General features: G+C 41.5%; 1 protein-coding gene across 4 annotated transcripts; it reads left to right on the top strand.

Moving 5' to 3' along the window:
• Window positions 1–436: 436 nt before the first annotated feature.
• Window positions 437–23,076, top strand: LOC139537496 (AT-rich interactive domain-containing protein 5B-like). 4 transcript variants are annotated; one of them, XM_071338877.1, is made up of 17 exons: window positions 437–567; window positions 738–807; window positions 3,160–3,315; window positions 6,557–6,661; window positions 6,939–7,029; window positions 7,208–7,288; window positions 8,054–8,087; window positions 9,062–10,420; window positions 15,470–15,622; window positions 15,902–16,009; window positions 16,905–17,310; window positions 17,591–17,709; window positions 18,036–18,183; window positions 18,405–18,457; window positions 18,608–18,705; window positions 19,006–19,171; window positions 19,369–23,076. In XM_071338877.1, exons 8-17 carry the CDS (start codon window positions 10,400–10,402, stop codon window positions 21,019–21,021), a joined length of 2,925 nt encoding a protein of 974 aa, XP_071194978.1. In that variant the 5' UTR covers window positions 437–567; window positions 738–807; window positions 3,160–3,315; window positions 6,557–6,661; window positions 6,939–7,029; window positions 7,208–7,288; window positions 8,054–8,087; window positions 9,062–10,399; the 3' UTR covers window positions 21,022–23,076. The 4 variants fall into 4 exon arrangements, with proteins under 4 accessions (XP_071194978.1, XP_071194979.1, XP_071194980.1 ...); XM_071338879.1 differs by lacking the exons at window positions 437–567; window positions 738–807; window positions 3,160–3,315 and adding exons at window positions 3,322–3,647; window positions 4,581–4,786; window positions 5,032–5,242; XM_071338878.1 differs by lacking the exons at window positions 437–567; window positions 738–807 and having other exon boundaries at window positions 814–3,315.
• Window positions 23,077–23,616: the final 540 nt, after the last annotated feature.

Raw genomic sequence — 23,616 nt, 5'->3', positions numbered from 1 at the left:
GTAGTGTATTTAGGTACGTTCTGTCGAGTTTTATGATGTGTCAAGTATATGGTAGGGCTATTTACACCTGATCTTGCGTGAAGTATTTCCTTCCAACGTATGCTGAAAACGTGTCCTTCTGCCAACACTACAAGCATATCAAGTTTTAAGTGATTAAATCCATGGAATGTGCTATAGAAGTACAGTTAACACTGCTATTAGCATCTAAGCTCTTTGCCATCTGTGTACCATTCCAGTGATTCTATATCCTCCCAGATGAGCAGCAAGAAGACCAAGAGGGCCAAACTTAGCCAGGATTCCTCAGACCCAGTCAGCATATGCATATCCGCAGATACCTTCCACATGGTACACCTACTGTGTGTGCGTGTGTGACCTTATCGCTGCGTTTCATCCTTCCTTTGCAGGGGAAAGTGTCTCCCAGCCTTTCCGTCTCTGAGTAGGACGAGGACCTAAGAGAGGTGTCATCTCACCTGCAGAAAGATCTGAATAAATGACTGGGCAAAGACACCAAAAGGCTCCTCCTTAAGATGCTTCACACCTTTGTGAGGACCACACCTAATGACACAGGTATGTTAAAAGAGACATGTCTCGATGTGGTCCAGCGAAAATGTCTTATGTGGACTGAAATGTTGTGTACTCAAGGAAAGTGGAAGCTACTCTGGTTGGCTTCAACAGAGACTGGTGACTTCCTGGCACTAGATCTGGGAGGGACTAACCTATGTGTCCTCTATTTGAAGTTAGGAGTGGAGGATCAGCAGGATGAAAGATGTTTACACCATCCATGAGGAGGTTGATACGTCTGGAAAGGCGAGTATTAACTCACTGTTAAATGTAACACTTTCTTAGTGTGTGTATGTGACCCACCGAAAGAGTGTAAAACTAACACTTTTGAAAGTGTTGACAAACTAACACCCTAAGAGTGTTGGGTCTGTAACACCGTGGGTGTTGCAAATTGGGTCCGTAACACTGGTGTTGCAAATTCTGACTTAAAATAACACTTAGTAGTTTTACAGTCATTCATGGAGTGTTGTTTTAGCATTGTAGGGTGTAGAGCATTATTTGCGTATTTCCCAGCAGCTTTGTTAGTAATATGATATATGGAAGGGAGGTAGGTAGTTGAAAGGAGTGATCATTTTGTAATTTAAACAAATAGAATATTTTAATGAAATGTATATATTTTGAATGTTAGTGATACCCACCCATGACTGTGTTTTGTTAGTAACAGAGACATGGTTTTGCAGTCAACACTAAGTGGCTGCCTGAGTGAATGTTTTTTAATTAAAAGTAAACTATTTATATAGATATATTATACATTTTGTAAGGCCTAGTTTTCCCCAATATTGTGGTCTGATGATCCTGGCTCATAGGCCATATAACATCTGCAAGTCACAATATGCTGGCTTGTGAAGTGATTTGTAATTCCTATTGGAATCCAGCCAGAGGGAGGATATTCAACTATTTTTATCACCCACAACCAGCATTCAGAATGACTGCTTTGGTAAAGTACTAGCTAATGAAGAATACCTAAACCATCTAAACTGGAACAACCATCTCCGTAATGGATTCAATAAATCTAACCACTTACAGATTGGATTAGTTTATTTTTGATATTTCTTTGGATTAGTTTAGATTTGTTATTTATGTCTGTGTAGTACTATTCTAAAAATCAACCTGCAACAAAGCATGCTGGGAAATGTGTTGAGGCCCCTCCTTAGTACATCTTTTTCACTCAGAGTTAACAGAAATGAACTCGGCTCAGTTGAGTAACAACACCACACGGTGTTGATTCACACCTGATTTTTCCCACTGGTGTTAACTCCACTAGAATAACACTCACAACACTTACCTCCACACTAAGATTTTAACACCTGCAAATTTTAACTCCAAGAGAGACCTCAGGAAAAGTACTGAAGTTAGTGTGAAAGGGGAGAGTGTCGCAGAAGAAGAAACAGAGAATCCATCCACGTTCCTCGCAAAACCATGAGCAGCCATGAGCTCAGATGCAGAGGCTGTGCCAGTGGTTTAATTTAAAACTGCCTTGTTCAGGGGCAAAACGACAGATATTTACCTTGTCAGCTCGGGAATTCGATCTTACAACCTTTCGGTTACTAGTCCAACGCTCTAACCACTAGGCTACCTGCCGCCCCCAGGTTTATTTATTGGAAAATAAAATTAATAAATGTGATGCTGGATGACAACATAATGATGTTTGTTTCCAACATTCGGGCTGTTTTCCTAAAGAAGTTAAATCTGCTTTGCGTTTTGTTTCCTTTCCACTATACTAACGAGTATCCCAACCCTAGAAGGAACCAGTGACAGTAAAAAAAAACAGCAGGGATGAATGTTGAAACTTGTCGAAGGTATTTCAACAGGGCGGAACGTTGAGGGAATGCCACTACTCTGCCAGGCAGGCCCCAAACAACAAGAAAAAAAATCCTCTAAAATGTTTCTATCTTCAGAGGTCTATAATATTGTTTATGGCTGACTGTGTTCAACCCAAACAATACCAGTTCCTTTCCTGTGGAACTTTTTTGCCTGTTTTCTGACGTGTAGGTCAGTTTACACCCCCTAATAAAGTCGTCAATTAGTCCATGTTTCAAGTCAAGGACATTGCTATAAAAAAAATGATCTAACCTTTATTTATCCAGGTTTCATTGAGATAAAAATATATTTAGCAAGGGAGACCTAATTGAACCTGGATGAATGATATATGACCTGGATGAATTAAGATGTAAATACAGTGCTAGGTATAGGGCTGGTTGCCTCCTGAAAAGAAATCAGTGTTGTCATGAGCAGATCTGCTTTACAACATTGATTTAAGATTACAGTATCATATTTGAAGAGAACAGAAAAGTAGGATCTAGGGATTCGTCAAGTTAACTTAAAATGATACATGACTTTCACTGGAGATGGAATATTTCTGACGGAGAATTACATATGCATGGACATCGTCACCTTGTGGAGAAATACTTATTTTTGTCTATTCTGACTGTTGTGTTACTCTGAATAACATGTCATAATCCCACTGGTCATCTTTGACTATGCCATTATCTATAATAGTGTTATAGCTGTTATAGATGGTATACAGGTGTTATACCAGATGACATGGACAATGGAACCTTGTCCTGAAATAGAAATAACAAACCTTCCCATTGGTAGAGTGTCTGCAGCCTTTCTGTCTCTCTGTGGAGAAGCTGCGGGAGGTGTCGTCTCGCCTGAGGAAGGACCTGATCATAAGGCGGGGCAAACACGCAAACCGCCGAGCGCCAGTCAAGATGCTGCCCACTTTTGTGAGGTCTACACCTGATGGGACAGGTACTGTACTGTATTCCTTAAGGCCCAATGCAACCGTTTTTATATTAATATCAAATATTGTTTGCGTAACTATTAAGTACCTTACTGTAATAGAATTCCTTTAAAATTGGCAAAAATGGCTTTTTAGCAAAAAACTATTCCTCAAGCAAGAATTTTGCTAGGACTTTCTGGGAGTGGTCTGAGTGGAAAGGGGAAAACTAGCTGTTATTGGCAGAGAGGTTTGGAACTATCTTTATCATTGGTCTATTAACCAATTTACTCTGTGCTTAATTTGTAAATTGGGAGGTACCGGGAACAAAAAGCGAGCCTGGGAGGGGTGACCTGGCTCTGAGGTACAGCAACGCATGAAGAAAAAAAGTATCTTTATAACAAAGCATTGCATGCATTATCATCGCTTTTGCATACTGGCATAGAGCAGTAGAGGCCTTATATAATTGCATGTTTAGAAATCATTTTAGATGACAGAAGACCTTTGCAGATTTTTTTGTAATAGCTCACAAATGATCGAAATGACAGCCTACTTTGACACTGAGAATCTGAGATCAATAAAAATGGCCCTGTCTTGAATACATCAATAGCCTATGTGTGTGGAGACTAGGGTTGCAAAGGGTGGGGAAACTTTTTCTATAGGAAGTTAAGCCCAGGAATGTTGGGAATTCTGCTTAAATTCATCAATAAAGTTAGCTTATAACAGTGAACCTTTTTTTGTGGGATACACAAAGGCAATTCTAGGTCTTGAGGCATAGTTTAACCAAAATATCTCAAATTCAATGGAATTGCAACCCTCTGCATGCACAGTACATTCTTCCATCACATGTGCAGTGCACTCTTCCATCACATGTACATCTGATTCTCAAGATCTTGCACACTATTGAGATGCTTTTGAGCCCATACTACTACACTGTCTGAGCCTAGGACTAAATACTTTCTGGGAAGTTTTGATTACAGTACTAGGTGGGGTGAATATATTTTATGACATACAATATTTTTTGCTAACTAGTAAATAGTAGCCTGCAGCAAAATGTGTTTAAATAATTTCTAACTTGTTAACAATTTCTGCCTGTTGGTAGCAAAAACTATGTGGGTTTTAGCTTGCTTGAGCCTGCTAACTGAGGAGTGTTAATTCACCTGTTTCCATACATGTTTCATTTACGGTAAAACATTTATCTTACAAAGAAGTTGTTTAATCTAACTGCTGAACTATTTATCTGTACATGGAATTGTATTTGGGTTTTTCTTCTTTTTTTTTCTTCTAATCTTTACAGGAAAATGCCACGGACACTATCTGATGTGTGGAGACATTTCACTGCAGCTCATGTAGAAGGAAAAGCTGTGTACATTTGCAAATACTGTGCCAAATCATATGTGAAGAATGCAACAAAGATGCACAATCATCTGGCCAAGTGCATAATGTTCCCTCAGCGCTCACAACAAGCTACCTCTGACAAAAGTCCCTCTACTTCTATTCGAGGTGAAAATTATGAATCAGACACCTTATCGATAGCAACAGCTCATGGTCCTCCTGGAATCAACGTTTTTTTTGACACAGTGGAGGAATGTAGTCAGAGAAATACTGATAAATGTCTTGCTCGAGCTGTGTTTGCAACTGGTTCAACTCTGATGCTCACAGGCAATGTGTATTGGAAGAGATTTCTGAATGTTCTTCGCCCAGCATACACCCCTCCAACCAGACATGCTTTATCTACTAATTTGCAGGATGCAGAGTTCAAGTGAAGGTCAAGTAAATCATAGAGAAAGCAGACTGTATTACAATCATCTCTGATGGGTGGTCGAATGTTCGCGGGCAAGGAATAATTAACTACATCATCTCCACCCCGCAACCAGTATTCTACAAGAGCACAGACACACCGGTCTCTACATTGCAGATGAGCTGAAGGCAGTCATCAATGACCTTGGACCAGAGAAGGTATTTGCACTGGTGACAGACAATGCTGCGAACATTAAGGCTGCTTGCTCACATCACACCCATTGGCTGTGCTGCTCATGCATTGAATCTGCTCCTCAAGGACATCATGGCACTGAAAACATTAAGGCTGCTTGCTCACATCACACCCATTGGCTGTGCTGTTCATGCATTGAATCTGCTCCTCAAGGACATCATGGCACTGAAAACAATGGATACACTCTACAAGAGAGCAAAGGAAATGGTTAGGTATGTGAAGGGTCGTCAAGTTATAGCAGCAATCTACCTCACCAAGCAAAGTGAAAAGAATACGAGCACCACTCTGCTTGCAGATGTAAGATAAGAAATCCTTACTGCCCTGCCCACTTCACTGTTGTTCCAAGCTGAGGAAACTGCAGTTCTGAAATGCATCAAAAAGCGTGAAGACTTCTGCCTGAAGCCCATACACGCCGCAGCGTTCATGTTGGACCCTAAGTATGCTGGCAAGACCATCCTGTCTGGTGCAGAGATCAACAAGGCCTATGGTGTTATCACTACCGTGTCTCGCCACCTTGGCCTGGATGAGGGCAAGGTTCTTGGCAGTCTGGCGAAGTACACTTCCAAGCAAAGGCTGTGGGATGGAGATGCAATATGGCAGTTGTGCCAACATATCTCATCAGCCACCTGGTGGAAGGGACTTTGTGGATCTGAGGCTCTTTTCCCTGTTGCCTCCATCATCCTCCAAATCCTACCAACATTAGCCGCCTCCGAGTGCAACTGGTCCTTGTCTGGGAACTTACACACCAAAGCACGCAACAGGCTGACCAATACAAGAGTTGAAAAATTGGTGGCCATCCTGGCAAATTTGAGACTTTTTGAGCCTGACAATGGCTCAATGAGCCATCCTCAACAAGTTTGAGCTGTGCATCATTTTCTAATCCCAGGTAGAAACGGTGCCTGTAAATCCCTGTGTTACAATGTCTTACTTTCTAAGCATGGACTTTCAATGGTTCATTTTAAGTCAAACTACAAATATGGGACATTGACTGGAAAACTGTCTATCAGCCACAAAGTCCTTTTTAAACTACTCATGTGACTGATCAGGAAAACACAAGTCAGAAAATTTAACATAGACATACTCAAGGTAATACATCTTGGTGACTCATGAGGGCTGTGACTTTGCCAGGTTTTGATCACTAAAAGCCATGCTCAGTTTCTAGAGATAAAGCATACGATTCCCCAGCCTGAATAGGTATGAATCCCCTTACAGACCCGTCTCTTGGATTTTCGCACTAAGTTGTAAAATGTTGACTCATTGTGATGTCTTTCCCTGTCCAGTGGTTTTACCACATTGCGGCCTGCCTGGCTGAGTTCCTGGAGCTGAAGGGTCAGACGCTACCTCTGGGCTGTACCTTCTCCTTCGAGCAGAAAGACATCGACAAGGTTCGTCACAGTCAGCCAACACACACACAAACACATGCGCAGGCACACACACATGAATACACAAAGGATCCATTCATGCAGCCAGGACTGATATTAGTAGAAAATACCAAGCCCAGGTTACTTCTCAACATTGGACTAATTCAGAGTCATGACGTTTGAACATTTAATTGTCTTTACACTTGTTTGGACAGTCTATTTGACAACCCTGTCAGAAAGAGTCAAGGGCTAATAGTAAGTGATGGTCAAATCTCACTCATTGTCTGACCTCGACTTCCAGAGTCTCCTGATCCGTTGGACCAAAGGCTTTCTTTAACTGTTTAGGAGTGGATGTGGTCAGGCTACTGAGAGAAGCCATCCACAGCAGAGAGGTGAGTCTGTAGGCCTCTTTTACCATCCGACTACCACCACTTTCTAATAACCAGTTATTTTGATGGGATATGCATTTGGAATGTTATTACTACATTAGTAGAGCCTATAAAATAAGTTGTTATACCAGTTTATTTATTTCTGTCTTTCTCCCCCCCTTGGACTATGACATTGGTTCAGTTGCAATGGTGAATGACACTGTGAGGACCATGATGAGCTGTGAATACAGGGACCAGAGCTGTGAGATTGACATGATCATTGGTAGGTAGTACCTATCTGTACTGCAGCCACACTACTGCAAACATAGCATTAGAGGAAAGAACACAAATAAAGGCATAAGATGCCCCATTTAGCCTAGCAAGTGAAGGAGAGGGTGACTGTAGTAACCATATATAAGTCATATTATCATGTTATTACAAATTGCTTGCCACAATGTTAGGGATGTTAATGATAACCATGGAGTCCTATCTTGAAACATATCATGTAGTTTAGGGCCATTTCTAGCACTTCCACAATGCAATGGCTCCCTCTGCTGGAGATGATAGAAACGGGGTTTTGTTTGTGTTTTTGTGTGCGCATGCAATATGTTGCATTCATTTCTGTGTAAGATTCTCTGCCTCCCCAGGGACGGGGACAAACGCATATTACGTGGATTAGATAAATAACGTGAAGAGAGTGGGCGGGGAGGATGTATGTATTTGCAGGTAGCCTAGCAGGTAGGAGCGTTAGGTCAGTAACCGAAAGGTGACCGACAAGGGTTGGGGGGTGTTGTAGACGATGGGACATCCAAACTGAGTTTGACCTGGTGGTGGATCGAGATTTACTCAACCCAGGCGTGCATGCGTATGTGTTTCTCCATCAAATTAATGAGCAGTCAAAAGTACATAGCTAAAGTACATAAAAATACATAACTTCTATGTTTGACTCTCTTGACTTTCATTTGCCGAATACAGGCCAAACCTCATTCACCCTGGTCAATTTATCTGTGTACTTAACTCTGTTCTTTTGTGACTTTGTCCAGGACAGCTTTGAGACCAGATTCATCTCTGGAGGTAGAGGAGTAAGTGACTGACACACCATGCTCTTATGTGTCATATCTCTAGTTACACAGATCCTAAATATAGCAGTTATTTTTTTTTATCAATGTGCTACATAATACAGAAGCTACTACTGGGTAAGATTGAGAGAAATGAGCGCAACTGTCTTTACAACTATATATTGTAAAATCGACTAGAAATGGAAGGGCTGGGAATTGCCAGGGACCTTGTGATATGATATTATCACAATACTTAGGTGCCGATATGATGTATTGCAATTCGATACTGGGATTTTTTGGCAATTTAACGTTCTAAACATTGCTCACCATATGTCTGCTGCAAAGGGACATGAGAAAATGCGTTTTGATCAGTCATAGAAATATTGTTAGTGCTGAAAACAAATTAGCTCCCTTATTAAAAAGAAGCTGAAGAAGGAAAAATACTGGAATTTTGGTACAGGCAACTAGCGCAAAAACTATATTGTGATAATGTCGATACGATATATCGTAAAAACATGTTCACCTCAGATAGAAATGTTATGAAATGGTCCACAGGGTTATTTCAGTTTAAGTGGAAAGTTACAGATAAATCCTGCTTTTTATATTCTTGTCACTTGATTGAATGGAGAATATCCTCTTGTGCTGCCATAATAACAATGTGGATTTCCTGCCTTTGTTTCCTCAGTGTATTCACAAGTCACTGAATCTCAGTAATATGTCGGTCTAACCACTATCCTAAAGTTAATTACACCCCTCCCTCAACCTTATCCCTGCCTTTCCACTATGTTTGTCTAAATGCAGGAATTTCACATGATGGAATATTATTTCATAGAATACTTATTTTCCAATTGTCCATGGAGGTTGTATCTCTCTTATTCACTCCTTTGCACTGTCAGGAGGACCAATGTCAGTATCAGGTGTGCAGGTAGTCAAATCAATGTATGGCTATCTCCCTGTCTCTCTCAACATTGTTATCCCCCTGTTTCTCTTCCCTCCAGCTTCAGTAAGCAGCTCCAGGAGACCGTAAGAATCCTGGTCCCTAAGTGTGACATCACTTTCCTCGTCACGGAGCATGGCAGCGGAAAAGGGCACTGCCATGGTAACGGCGGTGGCACAAGCTGGCCATGAAGCCCCGACTGTTAGAGGACAGCAGAGGAGGATGAGGAAGATGGAAATTAATGTTAGGCCAGAGGAGGCACACTGGAAAGACTACTTGAAATGCAGCACCATAAAAATGTCCCCCTCAAATGCTTTTGTTGTACGGTACATGCTAAACAGCTCACTCACTTTCTCCTACTGTGTGGAAAGTGATGAATGAACTTTTTTACCGTAGGCTACCGTTAAAAATAAATGTTCTATTGTACATGGTTAACTTTCAGTGAGGAAATTACCTTTTTTCTGAAACTTCTGTGTGAAATATGTATTATGTATAAGAAATGTTACATTATTTTATACTAGAATGAAAACTTTTAATGGGTAAAGTCTCGCTGTATATTTAGAGACCAGATATTTGATACTTGGACATCACTGCAGCTATATTTGAATGGCAGCTTGGTGATACAATTAGTCTTGAAGTAAAAATCTATGAATATCATGGTCAAGCCAAGTTCCACAGAATGGAAAGAGACACATGCTCACCCCCCCTGTTGGAGAAACTACAGAGGAACATCAGGTCATTAAATCAATGTTTTCAGCAAAATTATACAACTTTAGAATATTCAGTCACTCTTAAACAACAGACACCTTTTTGAACACGTGTTATGTTGTTCAAAATTTATTGCAAATGAAAGATGGCTAGCATTTGATATTGATACAATGTTGCACTGTACATTTCCCTGCACCCGCAGTAGGCTAGTAGTTATGTTGCACTTCTTAAGCCATAACACTTATCACGTCTTTGCTCACCTTTTCTCCCAGTGTGGTATAGTGTAAAATACAAGTCACGATTACTTAAAATGATCATCAGGCACATGTAGGTACCATGGTTATACCCGAGGAGCCGGACTGACCAGCTCAAAGATTGATATTAGGCTACACTTACAAATTTCAACTTGTCAACTTAATTTCAACACCATCGTGAAAAATAAAATAAGGACATTTGTAAGCATGAACAACAATGATTTCAGAATGGAAAAATGTCCTCCCATTAAAAATATCCACTTTCATATTAACAATAAGTTAGGCCACTCGCAAACAGTTTTGGCCACACCTAGATCCTGTCCTATTTTCATAAAAATGAGGAGCCTTTTCTTGTGCATTTGTTGTGTGCCGGTGAGTACCCGGCTGTGTAACTTGATAGGGGGCTTCGAGAGGGAATAAGGGAATGTGGGGCTGCAATGGAGCAGAATGCAATACAGGTAAAACCGACACTCACTATATTGTTTAGAGATAAATACTAATTTTTCTATGCGCACACATGCCACTTTTACATGTTGACATCGGGAATAAGCCGACTATTTCGGTCTTATTTTGATATCAGTTTGGCGGTTTTCAAGTCTGTAATTTTGTTTAGAATGTAGACTTGATTGTCCTATCAAGCTAACAAGTATTTTGCAATTGCAACTTAGCTGAATGAGTCACAACTTTCCAGTGAAGAAAATAGATCGCTATGATATTTGAAAGCCCCAAATTTCGCTAACAGGATTTTACGATTTTATTTACCAGCGTTTGCAATGTAATTCAACTTCAATATTTCTATATTTTCTTCCTGTTAATGATTAATTTCTTTGTGTCGTGTCGACTACCTACGTTTTCTACCCCCACCCCCACATTAAAGGACGTTTTTATCTGACGATTCGACAATATTAAGATTATTTTGTTTTTCAACTAAATCAATGGTGTAGTTTAACCTTGTCTTGAGTAATTCGAAAACAAATATCTTAAATTTACAGTGTCGTGATATTAAAGATTACAACATCATCGATGCAACTAGGTGGAGCAATTTATTTATCGAACAAATAGCCAACATATGGATAGAAAAGAAAACGCAGACGTTATGTCTCGTGTGTATTTGGTATTGCTCAAAATGGAATGAGGATTTTCGTGATGGAAATCGCTGTACTTTTTACTTGAAATTGTGAGGATTATTTTTTATTGTATCATACCAGGCCTACAAAAACGCACAGGATGATTTTGTTTGTCGAATTGAAAGACTTCAATAACAATAAACCTACATTGGTTTTATATTTAATATCAGAAATATTAAAGCTATATCATTAATGATGGTATTTAAGTTATAGGCCTAGCAAGCATAGTTTTCTCTACATTAATATTATATGTCCCTCGGATCCTCCTCTGTTCTAAATAAATCCAATAATGTACTTTTGTACCCCTTAGAATGTTGTAATATTGTGTAAACGATCATTTGTATATTATGATATCCAAGGTCACATAATGTTCTTTTGCAGATAGAACACATTTTCTATTAGTTCCTCTCTTCCTGGAACAGCAGTGCCATTCTAATTTCATCACGAGCATTGACGTAATCCTATCTGTTGGTTAGTGTTTCTACTTAAAAATCCACTCTAAAAATTGAAAACCCAGTCTTTTATATTTTGTGCCTTTACTGTAGAATCAACCTTACTTAATTTTCACCACTAGTTGGCCAAGTGATCAACGTGTTCTGTTCCTGCTACACTAGGTAGGGGACGGGGTTGCCCACAAGAGGGGGTGGGGTGGGGTGAGGACGAAGGGTGCGAATTTGAAACATTTCCGCATTTAGGCATCTGGGCTAGGCCCTATAATAGGCCTACAGTGGTGTTAATTTTAGAAGATCCTGAACAAAGATAATGGACCAACTTATTCTATTTTTTAGATTAGGCCTTCAAAGTTAAACAATTTAAAAAAAAAAAAAAACTTTATATAAATTAAACATTATTACAGCACGTTTCTTCATAGTTTGGATGAAACACCCCAAAAAGTTTTTTTTGCATAGATAAATTGTATAATTTTTATTTTATACCCATCCAAAAAAACTATAGAATATGCATGGAGGCCCATATCTATGAGTTGCCTACTAAGTAGATGAATACTTTGGAATTTGTTTTGGTGCATGGTAATGCTAAAGTGGCATGATGATAGAGTGGCGAGCAGAAGGGCACTGTATTTAGCCATTGTAATTTATGGCCACTTGCAGCGAGGTCACTCACACATAGAGACATAGACTGTGCAAACTATACTGAACAACAATATAAATGCAACATGTAAATTGTTGGTCCCATATTTCATGAGCTGAAATAAAAGGTCCCAGAAATTTTCCATAAGCACAATTAGCTTATTTCTCTCAAATGTTTTGCACAAATTTGTTTACATCCCTGTTTGTGAGCATTTCTCCTTTGCCAAGATAATCTATCCACCTGACAGATGTGACATATCAAGAAGCTGATTAAACAGCATGATCATTACACAGGTGCCCTTTGTGCTGGAGACAATAAAAGGCCACTGTAAAATGTGCAGTTTTGTCACACAACACAATGCCATAGATGTCTCAAGTTTTGAGGGAGCTTGCAATTGGCATGCTGACTGCAGGAATGTCCAACAGAGAATTGAATGTTAATTTCTCTACCATAGGCCACCTCCAATGTCGTTTTAGAGAATTTGGCAGTACGTCCAAACGACCTCACAACCGCAGACCAAATCTAAACACACAGGACCTCCACATCCGGCTTCTAAGCCTGCAGGATCGTCTGAGACCAGCCACCCTGACAGCTGAGAAATACTCCTCAGTTTCACGTCTGTAATAAAGCTCTTTCGTGGGGGAAAAACTCATACTGATTGGCTGGGCCTGCCTCCCTAGTGGGTGGGCCTGTGCCCTCCCCAGCCCACCCATGGCTACATCCCTGTCCAGAAATCCATAGATTAGGGCCTAATACATTTATTTCAATTGACTGATTTCCTTATATGAACTGTAACTCAGTAAAATTATTGAAATTGTTGCATGTTGCATTTATTTTTGTAAAGTGCATTTGGAAAGTATTCAGACCCCTTGACTTTTTCCACATTTTGTTACGTTACAGCCTTATTCTAAAAGGGATTTAAAAAAAAAAATCCATGTCAATATACACACAATACCCCTTAATGACAAAGGAAAAACAGGTTTGTAGTCATTTTTGCAAATGTATATATATTTTTTTGAAATATCACATTTACATAAGTTTTCAGACCTTTCACTCAGTACTTTGTTGAAACACCTTTGGCAGCGATTACAGTCTCGAGTCTTCTTGGGTATGACGCTGCAAGCTTCCGAAGCCACTCCTGCATTGTCTTGGCTGTGTGCTTAGGGTCGATGTCCTGTTGGAAGGTGAACCTTCACCCCAGTCTGCAGTCCTGAGCTCTCTGGAGCAGGTTTTCATCAAGGATCTCTGTGCTTTTCTCCATTCATCTTTCCCTCAATCCTGACTAGTCTCCCAGCCCCTGCAGCTGAAAAACATCCCCACAGAATGATGCTGCCACCACCATGCTTCACAGTAGGGATGGTACCAGATTTCCTCCAGACGTGATGCTTGGCATTCAGGCCAAAGAGTTCAGTATTGGCTTCATCAGACCAGAGAATCTTGTTTCTCCTTTAGGTGCCTTTTGGCAAACTCCAAGCGGGTTGTCATGTGCCTTTTACTGAGGAGTGGCTTCCGTCTGACCACTCTACCATAAATGCCTGATTGGTGTAGTGTTGCAGAGATGTTTGTCCTTCTGGAAAGTTCTCCCCTCTGTCAGAGTGACCTTCAGGTTCTTGGTCACCTTCCTGACCAAGGCCATTCTCCTCTGATTGCTCAGTTTGGCCTTGTGGCCATCTCTAGGAAGAGTCTTGGTGGTTCCAGACTTCTTCCATTTAAGAATGATGGAGGCCACTGTGTTCTTGGGGACCTTCAATAGAGTAGAAATGTTGTGGTACCCTACCTCGAATCTGTGCCTCGACACAATCCTGTCCCGGAGCTCTACGGACAATTCCTTCGATTTTGCTCTGACATCCACTGTCAACTGTGGGACCTTTTATATAGACAGGTGTGTACCTTTCCAAATCCTGTCCAATCAATTGAATTTACCACTGGTGGGCACCAATCAAGTTGTATAAACATTTCAAGGATAATCAATGGAAACCGGATGCACCTGAGCTCAATTTCGAGTCTCATAGCAAAGGATCTGAATACTTATCTAAATAAGCAATTTCTGTTTTTTACTTTTTATAAATTTGCTAAAATTTCTGAAAACGGTTTTCACTTTGTCATTATGGGGTATTGTGTATAGATTAATGACATTTTTTATATATATTTAATCAGTTTGAGGATAAGGCTGTAACATAACAAAATTTGGAAAAAGGGAAGGGGTCTGAATACATTCCAAATGCGCTGTACATATTAACTAATGTTGATAAATGGGGAGTAATGCAGGCCTTTGCCAAGAACATTGGGTAGAATCTGAAGGTGTATGTTCATGGCCAAATTAATAATTTGTGTGATGTGAAGGGGTGTCTGTGTGTAAGGAGTTGTGTTTGATAGTCAGAATGTACACATTGATGGGATAAATAACATCTATATTTAATTCAAACTTGAAAAAAGTTTGCGTTTTGAAATGTAAATTATGCTTTCCTTGTCTGTTACAGACATTTGTGAGGGGCACAAGTTAGTTGTACTAATCAAATTAAGTATTTTCTGTTTAAATTAAGTTGATTTATATAGCAGATGTCAGTTGGGCTGTACAAGACATAGTCACAGGATTATTGCGGAAAATAAATGGGGACAGTACACATGGTTTTGCTGTTAAATGAAAGCAGCTTATAATAGAGAAATTAACATACAGCTCTGGTGGACATTCCTGCAGTCAGCATGCCCCCTTTATATAGCCTTGCTATTGTTATTTTACTGCTGCTCTTTAATTATTTGTTACTTTTATTTCTTATTTTTTGTAGTTTTTACTGCATTGTTGGTTATGGCTTGTAAGTAAGCATTTCACAATACCTGTTGTATTCGGCGCATGTGACAAACATTTTATTTGAATTGCACACTCCCTCAACTTGAGACATCTGTGGCATTGTGTTGTGTGACACAAGTGCACATTTAGTGGCCTTTTATTGTCCCCCGCACAAGATGCACCTGTGTAATGATCATGCTTCTTGATATGCCACTCCTGTCCGGTGGATGGATTATCTTTTTCAAAGCAGAAATGCTCACTAACAAGGGTGTAAAAAATGTGTGCACAAATTTGAGAGAAATAAGCTTTTTGTGCATATGAAACATTTCAGGGATCTTTTATTTCAGCTCATGAAACCAACACTTTACATTTTGCGTTCATATTTTTGTTCAGTGTACATTATGGTCCGAGGTTGACTCAAATCACATGCCTAGTTACATTGAACAGACGGGAATGGTTAAATGACTAACCGCTCTTTCTTTTTTTGTGAAAATTGCTCTCAGTGGTTAGGTGCTCCCTCCTGCCTGCGTGGATCCTTTGCCTTCTATAAGTCAGTGAGCTGTGAGGCCTTGGCTGGGGCCCCTGCACTGGTCTGGAAACTGGGGGAGTTCTACTATGTCCGCTGTGGCCCCCAAGAACCTGTGTGCATTGCTGAGGTACGACTTCCCATAGCTCCGTTAGTTAGCGCATGATACTTCCATACCAGGGTGTATTCAGGGTGGTGAAATGTGCAAAACGTTGCAGATGGATACATAATCATTTGTTCTTCACTGAGGATTTCTACCTGATTTTGAGCAGTCTGTAACGTTGCAACCTCCTAAACAAGACCCAGAGTTTTGAGTTTCATTCCTTCTTGTCACATGTACTGATTACGTATTAATTGTAAGTCGCTCTGGATAAAATAATCTGCTAAATAACTGTATTTCTTATTTCAGGTGACTTTACTGTGGGAGGACCAGGCCCAACGCCATCTACTGGCCAGCTCCAGACTTTACTTCCTCCCTGAGGATACTCCCAAGGGCAGGACCAGAGAGCATGGAGAGGTTAGGGGGGGCCACTGAGCTCTATAATGTAGACATAATTTGGGGGCAACCAAGGGGTGTGGGTCTGGTGTTTCCTCACAAGTTTTTGGGGGGGGGGTTCTGATAGATACATTCAAAATATTTATTTTTGTAGAAAGAATGAATGTATATCGTTTTCATCGTTTAGGAATTTTCAATAATTTTCACAACTCTGCTATTCAAATCTACATTACTGTAAACACTGAATGTGGGTGTCATTTTCTCTGTTCAACGTAGAAGTACTTAGAATCACACAAAATTACAGTCCATATCTGTCATTGCTAGACTAGTAGATCATACACAGCATAACTCATGAAAGGACATACTGTATTGTGCAAGATCATTCCTTGCTTAGGAAAAATGTGGCTTGGGTTGACGTAATAATGGATTGTGTGTGCCTGGCATTTAGCCGACTTGTTTAACCACCGATAACTTTGAGCAGGAATCCTTAGATTGTTGTGTCACTTCTCCCCTCATTCAAGTGAAACATTTTGTTATTAACCTAGACAATTCATGTGTAGTTAAATGTATTTTCATTCAAGTCGGTTTTTTAAACTTTCAGTTTTAATAATGCACAAGTATGGCAAAGACTAGTTACATGAGATGTATTTATTTTCCCAGGTGGTTGTTGCTGTGATGTAAATAATGAGTTGTTATGAATCCCAGATTTTCCAAAGTTGATTCCTATTTCGCTACAGTCCTATGTTAATAACAATGCGTTGGGAGGAGTAGGGGGTCTGATGGCTCCTCATGTGCCACAGGCTATTGACACTCTGACTTATATCATGTGAAGTATTTCCTTGATTCTTAAAATGTTTGGTGGCCCTTTCTTTTACGTTATGCACCAATTTAAAGAGTGCGTGTGTGTGTTCCTCAGGATGAGGTGTTGGCCGTCTCTAAGAAGATAGTGGTGCGGGTGGAGGATCTGGTGAGGTGGACCTGTCCTGAACCTCCAGGATGGAAAGGAGGAAGCCAGAAGTCCAGCGAGACTAACAGTCATCACAAACCTACCCCCATCATTACCAATGGACCCCCAGCATCACTCAAAGAGAAGGGTGAGAGTGCGCGTCTGGGAGTCAAGGTGCTCAGCTACCCCCAGTACTGCCGCTTCCGCTCCCTGCAGAGACGCATTCAGGACGGGATGGTGTTGGGGATGCAGGATCCCCATCTGCTGGCCCTGGGGGGGATCAGGGTGGCCCAACACAACACCCGGGTCCTCTACTGCAGGGACACCTTCAACCACCCCACCCTGGATAGCAACACCAGTGTCTGGACACAGCTGGGTGAGTGGCTGGCTGGGGAACTTGATCTCTCTATGTTGATGAACTGTAAATGTGGCCATTGTGTGGCCATTGCCAAAGTGATTTGATTTTATAAATCTAATTGGGCAATGGCATCTAAAATGTGATGACAAAGACATTTTAATTAATTAATGCCATATTAAACTGTTATCTTATTGACTGACTAATTTACTGTATGTTGTGGACATAATGTGCTGAAGTTATGGGATATACAAAAATACAATATTTTTTTGAGGCACATGCCTCTCTGTCTCGTTCCCAGGATGCACCTCCCTCAACTTGAAGGGGCGACCCCTCAAGAGAAGAGGAAGGCCAGAAGGCCAGAAAGCTGTGGAGCCACCAGCCCTCAACCAATCAGAGTCCTGGATAGAAAGAATAACGGTACAATTTGTTTTGTTCTATAAAGTTTTGCTATGGCTACATACCAACTTCTTCCAGTTACTTTCATATGTCTTATTATTAACCTCATATTCACTTAAAAATCACTTTATATCCTAGTAATTACCTTGAGGTTTTCCTGTTATGAAATGCATCACAACACACTATTTATGCCAAGTAGTTACTATTCTTAGAAATGAAAATTCCACATAATTTGTTAATGGACACCAACTGAAATGGGACTGTTAAAAAAAAAAGGGGGGGGAAAAGAAATGGGACTGTACAGCATTACCACATGTAGTATGGTGAAAACATTATGTATCCTGTAGGAAAATGTGATGGGCAGTGTGGAGATGCAACGAGAGGGGGGCTGTCTCCCCCACCCTGAGGAGCAGATGTTCCTGGATCAACTCTACTGCTACATGGAGCGCTGCGGCTCACCCATCAGCAAGGTGCCCAACCTCGGCTTCAAGAAGAGTGAGTCACTCACTGATGACTACATCAACAACCATTAACATTCATACCAAAGACTTTGAATATAAAGTGCGTTTTCCCTACGGAACTAAATAAAATGTTCCCACCATGTGGTTATGTCTTTGAACAAGCTGTTTATCTGTCAGTGATGTAAACCAGACAGTCAGTCACAGCTCTTAGGACCTATAGTATGCTTTAACACTCTTACCTGTGTGTGTCCACAGTTGACTTGTTTGTCATGTACTCTGTAGTCAAACAGTTGGGGGGCCATGAGAGGGTGAGTAGTGAAAGCCGTCGTTCTTTATCAGCCACATATCTTATACAATAGTGGATAGATCGCAATGTCTGAGCAAATTACTTAGAACCATTTATAAAAAATGTAATTGTCTAAAAAATGCTTTTAAACTCTTTACCATCTCTCCTGTAGGTGACGTCCCAGCGTCTGTGGAAGAAAGTGTATAATGAACTAGGAGGATGCCCGGGCAGCACCAGCGCTGCCACCTGCACCAGGAGGCACTATGAGAGGTAAGGCAGGAACACTGCTGGTGCCAGACTAGTTTACATTGTGCCCCACCTAAAGTATGTATATTCTTCTTGTGACAAAAGATAACCATGTGCACAACTATTACCCGTGCTTCAGCTGTGAGAAACACTGAGTCAGGGCTGAAACTATTCATTAAAAGTTTTCAAAAGATTGTAGTTCTAGAATGATGCCGTTAATGTACTTGATGGGAATCACCAGCAGTTGAGGCTTCTTGGCCTTGGTGTTTCCTTACAAAACTTGTTTTTTATTCTGAAACTTTTGGCTTTGTGTTTTTCCCTCAGGCTGATTCTTCCTTACGAGGAGCACAGAAACGGAGGTGGTGCAGAACTAAAACTCCCAGCATCCTCTGGGCCTACCCGGGTTAGGGGGATGAGTGGGAGGAGACCGCTGGTGAAGGGGAGAGGAGCAGAGACCAACCAGGAGAAGATTGTAACCCCTACCCCTCCAGTGAGTCTGTCTGCTAATCTCTCACTCTACATACAGTTCATCATTTTTGACTTGCTCAGTACATGTCAGTCATTTGATATTTAATATGCAGTCATCACTCGTTATGTCTTGATCTGAATCTGATGTAAATGAGTGTATTCTATGATGTTATAGAGACTAAAATGAGAATTCCTCATGTATGGCATCTCTCTCACTAGACTATTTCTCCAGACGGTGTGGTGGTAGTGAAGAGAGGCCGTGGTAGACCTCCAGGCAAAAAGAACCAGGTCAAACTCCTAGTCTCCAAGGCCAGTCCAGTGGTACTGTCTCCCCCAGCTAAACCTAGCCTGGACCTTGTGGCCCAGCCCCCTCTCCAGGCCCCCTCTCTCGAGTCCCTGTCTGTGCTCCAGGGACTAAACCTGGCCAACCTGCCACTAACCCCAGACCTGTCTCCCATGTCTGCCCCCTTCCTCCTGCCCAAAACCGAAAGGGAGGTAAAGATGGAGAACGGGGATTCTCCAGCACCATCACCCACTCTGTCTCCTGCCACTTTCTTGCCTGCTTTCCCCAGGCTCCACACAGGGGGGTCCTTCGGAGGGTTCAGCCCCACTAAAGGCCTCTGTACCCTTGATCTCTTTAGGAGCCGACTGGGCCTCACTAGCCTGGACACCCCTGGTCTAACCCCCCAGAACCCTGCCTCCCACCAGCCCTCCAGCCTTTACCTCCAGGCCAAGACAGGGAGCCCAAACACCACCCTTCTCAATGGGAACCAGCCCCACCCCCAGTCTCACCATCAGTCCCACCACCAGTGCTGGGGGTGCGGGCTGGATGAGGAAGCCCAGAGGGGGGGTAGCAGCAGCACCAGGGAGGTCCGTAGCAGTAGACCTTCCCTGCCCCCTCTCCGGGTCCTCCCCCTGGACCTGGACTGCAGCCTGCAGGTGCGCCAGCTGATGCGTACGCGGTTGGGCTCGGCCCAGCTCCACTCTTTCACCAAGCGGCTGTCGGAGGTCTTAGCCCAGGACCTGAGTAGCAAGCCACATCTGCCTGTCACCCCTCCCCCAGAGCAGGCCCTGCCCCTCAACCTCAGCAAGTGCTACACCACCAAAAGATCTGCCTTTGATGAAACTGACTACAGGATGTCTTCAGGGGATCAGGATAATGGTGACTCCACACTCCCCTTAGCTAAAAGTCGTAGAGTGGAGTCGTGTGATGAGGCTGAGGACTTGAGCTCACCCAGCAGGGCCAGGGCTTTCCTCCTGGAGCTGCCCCAGCACATCACAACCACCACCAGCCCAGACACCTCTACTACACCTACCCAGCTTTTCCTCACCAAGTCTGGGGAGGCCTGGGGAGACACCCTCCTGGAAAACCAGGGCAGGACGTCTGACTCTGAGCCAGCAATCCAGGTGAAGGTGGAAGAGGACCTGAGGGAGAGCAGCTTGGTGGAGCCTGAGGAAGACTGCTCTGTAAGGACAAAGCAGGCGAAAGTGGAAGAGAGAGAAACTGTAAAGATGGATAGGGAAGAAGAGAAGAGGGAGGAGGTTGAAACCGTTATCATTGAGGATGGTGTACAAACGCAATCAGAGAAAGATGAGATGGAGGGGAGGAAACTAGAGAGGATAGAAAAACAGTGTAATACCATAAAGATGGGCGACGGCATATCAGAGAGGGTGAAGGGGACTGAGGATTCCTTAGCCCACTCTGCCAGTGACTCTGGGGGCCAGCAAGTGCCAATGGATGATGAGGAGATGGAATGTGATATTGGGGCATCTATCAAAGGGCTGCCCAGTCCTATCCTACCCCCAACCCAGGCCCAGCCAAGCTGCCTGAACACCTGCACACAACCTCAACTGCACATAACAGACTCATGACCAACACCAACAATCACTACACCACTCTACCTTATGGGAGGATACTCTCAAACACACAATCAAAGACTAATCCTATAAACTCCGTAACGACTCCCACACACACACACTTTGAAACACTGCCATTGCCTTTAGATGACACCATTATATTGTTCTGTATGCATCATACAACTTTCGTGCTTCTAACTTTATTACACAAAAATTAGAGTGCTTACAACAATCCACCAATTTCCTGAAAAGGATTGGATAAAAGATGTGCCTTAAATCTGTTGCGCTCTGATTTCTAGTCATTCACACAGTACAACAGCCAGGGGTGTATTCATTGCCAAATGGAACAAAATGGGAAGGGACCTATCTGAATTTGTACAATAGCAACTGTAGTTGTCATTGCAAACCATTTTTCCATTGCGAAATGCTTTGCTACAATGTGCACCAATGAATACACCCCAGGAAACAGTGTTTGAGTCCTATATGTACTTCCTGTTTGCGAGTCTTAAACACTGACAGGATTTGCACACCTACTGTACTTGTTCCTTTTTTTCTTTCTTTTATGAGGCAGTCATTTATGAATATTTCCTCTGATGCCAATTTTGTGGTATTTTAATGTTTGTGTCTAGTTTAGAGAAACAATGCTGACACCACTTGAGGTTTTTAGTCCTTGGTGCCTTGATCAGAGTTTGACCCCAGTAAGTCTGTCAGACAGTTGGTATGTTGTATCTTGTGTATGGACCTGGGGTGTACTCCGATCTGATTTAGAGTAGCAGGGGAATTCTATTGACTACAAGAACCAAAGGCCTTTCATAACTCGTTCAATAGAGAGAGTACAAGTTTTCAGTTGTGCTTTATAGATTTTTCTAAATAATTTTAAAGATATATCCCTGTTGATATATCTTATATATCTAGATCAAAAATTGGAGCTATTTGTGGTTCATCCTGTTAGTGTTGAGTGTCTATCCTCATTGCAGCCTGATGTATTTCTTTATGTATAAAAGGGGCAGCGTACCTTTGGTGAAAGGGCCACATTGGGTGAGTGGGCAAAATGTTCTAGTTGAGCTACACATAATTTTGGTTTGATAAGTTCCTCATCGAGTTGAATAGGGTTTAGGTATTTAGTTAAATTATTGTTTGTGTAGCTTTTTGATGTTATTTTGATCATTTAGAGTTTAAAATCAAATGTTTACATTCAATAATGCAACAGTAATATTAAGTTGATTTTGTATCTTTAGTGCTTTGCAGATGGTCAGACTGGTACTGTATTAGAGTTGGTTCACAGTATTCCTACTTCTGGAATGGGAACAAGAGTCTATCTTCATTCAACTATGGTGGACTTAAAAAGATTCTCTGCTACTTTTTTATACTTTTTAGCCAGTAGTTCTGAAAGTAGCACTTATGAGCCAAAAGTAGTCCCGGAAGATTGCGTACTACGTCACATATGCAGATATTTGCGCCACTTCATTGCTCGCACTCACTCTCTCTATTAATCTCTCTCACTCACTGAGCTGTTGGACCCGCCCTGCAACCTCATTGGAGAACACTGGGCAGGCCTATTGCTAGCTGTCACATTGCTAAGGGGCTGGCCCACTAGAGATTTTGTGGCTAATTGAGGTAAAACAGTAATTCTGCTCATAAATTATGCATGTATGAACTACACATTGACACATCCATCCCAAAGCGGAAGGATTACAAAATACTTTCTTAGTTGCCAAAGTACCAGAGAATGTCTTTAAAATATTCTTAGAAAAAGAAGAAATAGCATATGGAATTGATTTGCAGTTGACTCCGATCTACTGTCTCTTATTTTCCCCCTTTTATTACTTGAACAACTGCTACAGAGTTAATGTCATGTAGTTATATATCTATTTAAACCTGTGTATCAGTTGAGCTCATCTTGCTCATGGCAGACATCTGTCTCTGGTATTCCTTTTGCTGTTTGTGAGAGTAAGACCAGTGCCATGCACATCTTGACTCCTGTACTCTGACAATTGATTATATGGTAATTTCAACCATTTTTGTTTTAACACTGTATATTTATATTAAAGATGTATCTGTTAAAAGGTGGGGGTTGCAGATTTTTGTATGAGTGTATATGTCTTTTAGGGGCTTTTTTAAATTTCAGACACAGATTAGACTTAATCCTGTACTAAAATCTGTTTCTTGGAGATTTTCCATTGAGCTTGTGTTTTAGTCCAGGACTAGGTTTAGTCTATCTGGGAACCACCCCTGGTGTATGAAAATGTGTCAGTCCCTGCATGTCCCCAGGCACCCTCATTTGTTGACTTCTGTGATCGAAAAAGCCTTGGTTTCATGCATGTCAACATCAGAAGCCTCCTCCCTAAGTTTGTTTTACTCACTGCTTTAGCACACTCTGCCAACCCTGATGTCCTTGCCGTGTCTGAATCCTGGCTTAGGAAGGCCACCAAAAATTCTGAGATTTCCATACCCAACTATAACATTTTCCGTCAAGATAGAATTGCCAAAGGGGGAGGAGTTGCAATCTACTGCAGAGATAGCCTGCAAAGTAATGTCATACTTTCCAGGTCCATTCCCAAACAGTTGGAACTTCTAATTAAAAAAATGTATCTCTCCAGAAATAAGTCT

Source organism: Salvelinus alpinus, chromosome 13, assembly GCF_045679555.1.
Source record: "Salvelinus alpinus chromosome 13, SLU_Salpinus.1, whole genome shotgun sequence".
NCBI lineage: Eukaryota > Metazoa > Chordata > Actinopteri > Salmoniformes > Salmonidae > Salvelinus > Salvelinus alpinus.
This window is presented reverse-complemented; position numbering and strand designations above follow the sequence as displayed.

Bases quoted from the DNA above. Each gene is read 5' to 3' on its own strand.
- LOC139537496 (XM_071338877.1), top strand. From the start codon at position 10,400: ATGGAGCAGAATGCAATACAG. The intron at 10,421-15,469 runs GTAAAACCGACA...AATTGCTCTCAG, and splicing joins TGGAGCAGAATGCAATACAG to TGGTTAGGTGCTCCCTCCTG. The intron at 18,706-19,005 runs GTAAGGCAGGAA...TTTTTCCCTCAG, and splicing joins ACCAGGAGGCACTATGAGAG to GCTGATTCTTCCTTACGAGG.